This window comes from Austrofundulus limnaeus, unplaced genomic scaffold (assembly GCF_001266775.1).
Source record: "Austrofundulus limnaeus strain Quisiro unplaced genomic scaffold, Austrofundulus_limnaeus-1.0 Scaffold15, whole genome shotgun sequence".
Taxonomy (NCBI): Eukaryota; Metazoa; Chordata; class Actinopteri; order Cyprinodontiformes; family Rivulidae; genus Austrofundulus; species Austrofundulus limnaeus.
In genome coordinates this window covers 1192178-1196703 of record NW_013952417.1, presented here as the reverse complement: position 1 = coordinate 1196703, position 4526 = coordinate 1192178, and the positions used below count along the sequence as shown (strand labels likewise).

Here is a 4526-nt window from a genome sequence, read left to right as displayed (position 1 = left end):
TTACAGAAGAAAATATTATCTAAAAGTACAACTGTGCGTACTACTTTAAAGCAAATGTGTATTTCAGTTTATGAGGTAAAATTATGGAATAGTTTGGATCACGATTTGAAAACTAATCTATTTTAAATCAACTTAAAATACTTTATAAGGAAAAAATATTAAGTCTTATACACTTTTGAGTTAATGAGGAGAACAATATATTGTTTGCAGATTCTATTTGTGATTTAATGTATGTGGCCATGAAAAATAATTGTAATTATTGAGAAAGGAGCAGGTTTATACAAGGTTTTCTTCTTCCTGCTCCCTTTTCACTCATGTATAGTATGTGTTAAACGAAAATGTGTTTGTATGTGATAATGAGGAAAATTGTTGAATTGAGTGAATAAACTTATTGATTGATTGATTATATGAGACCCATCACATCATTCTGAGAATTAAGTAAAACTAGGTCAAAATGACCTCAGCACATTTTCAGAGTCCTGCTTTTTAAGCTACATTTCGATACTTGGATCATCCTGATATCATGAGCAGTTCCAGAGATATGGCCTGATTTGTCTTCCTAATCAAGATAACTCATTGATATTTGGTCTGAATCCTATTTTGAGTTTATTCAAATTAGGAATTTTGGATGTCATTATAAAAAAGGGAAATATAAAAAAATATGTATGGATGGTGAGATTTCCCAGCTGAAAAGAAAAAAAAAGGTTTGCTAGCTTGCAGGGTTTTTTTTTCTTCTTTTTTTTTGTGGCTTTGCACAAAATCATGTTTTTTGTTTCTACTGCTTAAAAAAATCTTTAAGTTTATATTTCAGACAGCTCATTCAAATAATTGTTGCAAATGTTTTAGCCAAACCACGATCCCTGCCTTTTTCTCCACATTTCACATTGGGACTTAATGTTTTTGATGTGATGGGTCTTGAGCTGGGTGATATGGCCTAAAATCAATATCATAATATATTGACCAGTTCACCCCGATAAYGATAAATGCGCGATAACTCTTACCAGTGTTTTTAATATTTTAATAAAAACATTTTTGGCAAAACTTGAGTGAGATATAGTGAAACAAATATTTAACCACCTCCATGTTATAATTATTCAGTGCAAATAAACACATTATGTATAATTTTATATTTAAAAAATGTCTTTTGTACTGCACAAATTAACAAATACATGTTTCTAAGTTGGCGCCACGGCAGGCAGCCTGTTACTGCAACTCCACTGTTTTGAGCTGCTGTAATGTTCAAATTTCCCCACTGTGGGATCAATAAAGTTCTTCTATCTTATCTTTTTATTTGTTAAGACTATTTCTCTATTAAAATAACTATTTCTTTCTCCCATTTATACTTCATCTGTTTAGTTGTGTTATTTTGGTTTTCAAGACAAATGGCCTTAAGTTGTTTGTCTTGATGCTTTGATGTTCTTCTTGGTCTACCAGTACGCTTGGCTTTACAACCATTCCATGCTGTTTGTATTTGGTCCATGTCTTGGATACAGCTGACTGTGAACAGCCCACATCTTTAGCAACCATGTGTGRAGAGTTACCTTCTTCAAGAAGTTTCACAATCCTCTCTTTTGTTTCAAGAGACATTTCTCCTGTTGGAACCATGGTTCTTGCCACTCCACTTGGTCCAGCAGCCCTCCAAGGTGTCACGACTGCAGGTGTTTTTAACTGCAGACTAACGAGCAGATCTAATCTGAGGCAGGTGTCCATTTAGGGAAAGGAAATTGACTGGGCGTGTCCTTAGTTTCTACCTCCAATTTGAGTGATTCCATACTTTTTTCCTCAGAAATGAATGATTCCATATTTTTTCCCTGTGCTTGGTCAATAAAAGTAACATTCACTGACTTCCACAATGTTTTCTCTTCATTTCTTCGAGTGTTCCTGAAAGCCAACAAGTTGCACTTTGGAATGACCTTATTATTATATCATGTTTTTGATCTGAATTTGCTTTATGAAATGTCTGAACGAGTGCTCATCCAAGGCTGGTGATTCCATACTTTTTGCCAGGGGTTGTATAAAGTCATAGGACCATACAGATTTACTGTGTAATATTACCTCAGTCTTATGTAAGGCACTTTCATCACAAGACAACATTCATGAGCAGGTTACAGTCTGTACTTACGCCGAGCTATCCTCGTTGTTTATCCTCTTCAGCTCTCTGATGTGAAGGTTCCTCACTCGCTCCAGCCTCTCCAGCTCTGCCTGGATCTCAGCTTCCTCCTGGACACACAGAATGAAACAACGACACTGTTTTTAGTTCAAGACCTTCTGTGTGAGCCCAAGAATCTGATGCTTTAATAAGATTTTAGAAATAACATTTATTGTCACATTCTATTATTACAATGTCTTTTTTTAGCCACTCACCTTCTTTAGGTGACCGAGGCGAAGCTTGAAGATTTCTTCCTGCTCGTGGTACTCTGCAAGTGTCAGTCTGTAAGAAATACAGAGATCTAAGTCAGGCTTAAACATGAAACCCTTCAGAGAAAGTGTATTGCAGATATTTTTAATAAGTTTCGATCCTTATCAGTCTCCAGTGTAACTACAATCGTCCTCAGTGGTAACAGGATATAATTTAAGTGTGAACGACTTTGACTCTGTAAATAGGTGTCAACCAATCATCACATTCTTCATAGTACAGCATCCTCCAATTACAACATGTGGTTATTTTTGTTTACTCACAGCTGAGGCAGGGAGGGCTTGAGGAAGGGGTCTGAATCGTTGCCATTGACCACCTTCGTTTTGCGCTGCTTGGGTTCAGATGTGGAAGCCATGGAGAGGGAGGGAGAGGCGGGGTTTGGAGGTTTCCTTTTGGCGAGCAGCTTCCTCTGTCGCTCAATGTCTTCTCTCTGCTGGTTGATGCTCTCCTGCTGCCTGCACAGAAGAAAGCACACAAAAGAAATGTCGGCTCATTAGCTCAGACGATTAAAATAGTTTTAAGGTTGACAAACCAAATTAGCTCAGAGTGCATTTTAGGAAACAGCAGGCTTCTCACTTGATCAGGTTTTGAAATGCATATCCGTCGGTCCACTGCTCCGTGTAGGAGGCACCGTGTCGCACAGTGGTGAAGTGACCAAGGCGGAGGCGATCCCGCATGCTCTTCTCACGACACGACTGCTTCTCCTGGGTGCTCTGAGGAGGAAAACAGGAAGATTTACATTTGCAGAACTGCTTAAGATTTTGCAACAGTTTGAACTTGTTCAGCTACAAGAAAATTCCATTCGAGCCCAATGGGATAAACAACCAACCTTAAAAAGTTAAAACCCAAAAACCTCTGTACAACCAAATCAAATAACTGTAGCTGATTTATGGCAAGTCTCAACATCCCCAATATTGTCAAACCACGAAATGCAACTCTAGTTCAAAAAAGAACACAGGCAAACATGATGCTACTAAAACAATAAAAAAGCTAAAGCAACCAGAACAGGATGTCACCATAACTGCAGCACAACAGAGCTAAAACCTTTGCACTTTTTTGTATAAAGTTATAACACAAAAAAATATGTGATGCAGATGAGTTGAAACATAATACAAGATTTATGTGTCAGGTAAATAATTAAAAACATAATCTGGGTCTAGCACTTTGAAGCAAGTTCAACATATCCAGGGTTTCTTCAAGAGATCTGGGCTCATATTTATCAAACTTCTTAGAATTACTCTTAAGAATGCTGCTAAGAGTGGACTTAAGTGTTAAAAAATTCTTAGTTAAAAGCTGAGAGTAAAAATCAGTTATCAAGCGTCTCAGTCTTACTTTAAGTGAAGTGAAGGAGTAATTCTTAAGTGTCAGCCTTAGAGCTGATTTGTGACACCTGGCTGTGCCGCAAAGCTGATCCTGGATGACGTCGTTAGAAAAAACACTGGCATGAACCAATCACTGCCTCGGATTTCACGTTCAAGAATATTGTTGGAGGAATGGTAAGATGAAACCGTGAAAATCCTAAGTTCACTTTCAGCACACTAAAACCACCTTGTACTGATTGTCTGTAAATTACATAAAATGTCCTCATTTGCAACATGAATACAGACGAAAATCTCAGATTTTTATATCAAAAAACTCAGCAGCTTTAAAGTTTTTTTTATGTCTCAGAGCCTGAGGTAATGTTGAGCTGCTCCCTCCTCCTCCCCACTGTCTGCAGACAACACACACACACTAAGGTTGGGCAATATCAGCAAAAAAAATTAACCAAGATTAATTGCGGTATTTATCCGATAACGATTAATTTGACGATTAATCCCCTGGAGTCCCTGGACTTCCTTATTTCATACTCACATGACCAATTTTGTGGGAAAGATTTGATCTTTGTAAAAAATTGTTTCAAATTGTGTGAAAATGACAGATTTCAGGCTATACATTAAATTTTAAATTGTGTTGATAAATAAATTACAGAATTGTTTTAATGTTCATCATATTTGAAGCAGAGAGGAGCATCAAGCAGACTGACCAGAATAATCTCCAGTCACTCTGCCTGGTGGCATTAATCATATTAATCGTCAAGTGCCAAAAAGTAATCGATTAATGTTTTTCTGAC

General features: G+C 37.1%; 1 protein-coding gene across 4 annotated transcripts in view; it reads right to left on the bottom strand.

Annotated features, from left to right (window-relative positions):
* Positions 1 to 4526, bottom strand: part of LOC106513811 (serine/threonine-protein kinase tousled-like 1-B) — a 21910-nt gene that overhangs the window by 7230 nt on the left and 10154 nt on the right. For all 4 annotated transcript variants that reach the window (XM_014002808.1, XM_014002807.1, XM_014002809.1 and 1 more), the window contains 4 exons: positions 2993 to 3129; positions 2680 to 2871; positions 2365 to 2431; positions 2123 to 2220 (listed from right to left, as the gene is read on the bottom strand). In XM_014002808.1, the coding sequence (XP_013858262.1) occupies positions 2123 to 2220; positions 2365 to 2431; positions 2680 to 2871; positions 2993 to 3129 (494 nt within the window). The remainder of the gene's footprint in view (positions 1 to 2122; positions 2221 to 2364; positions 2432 to 2679; positions 2872 to 2992; positions 3130 to 4526) is intronic.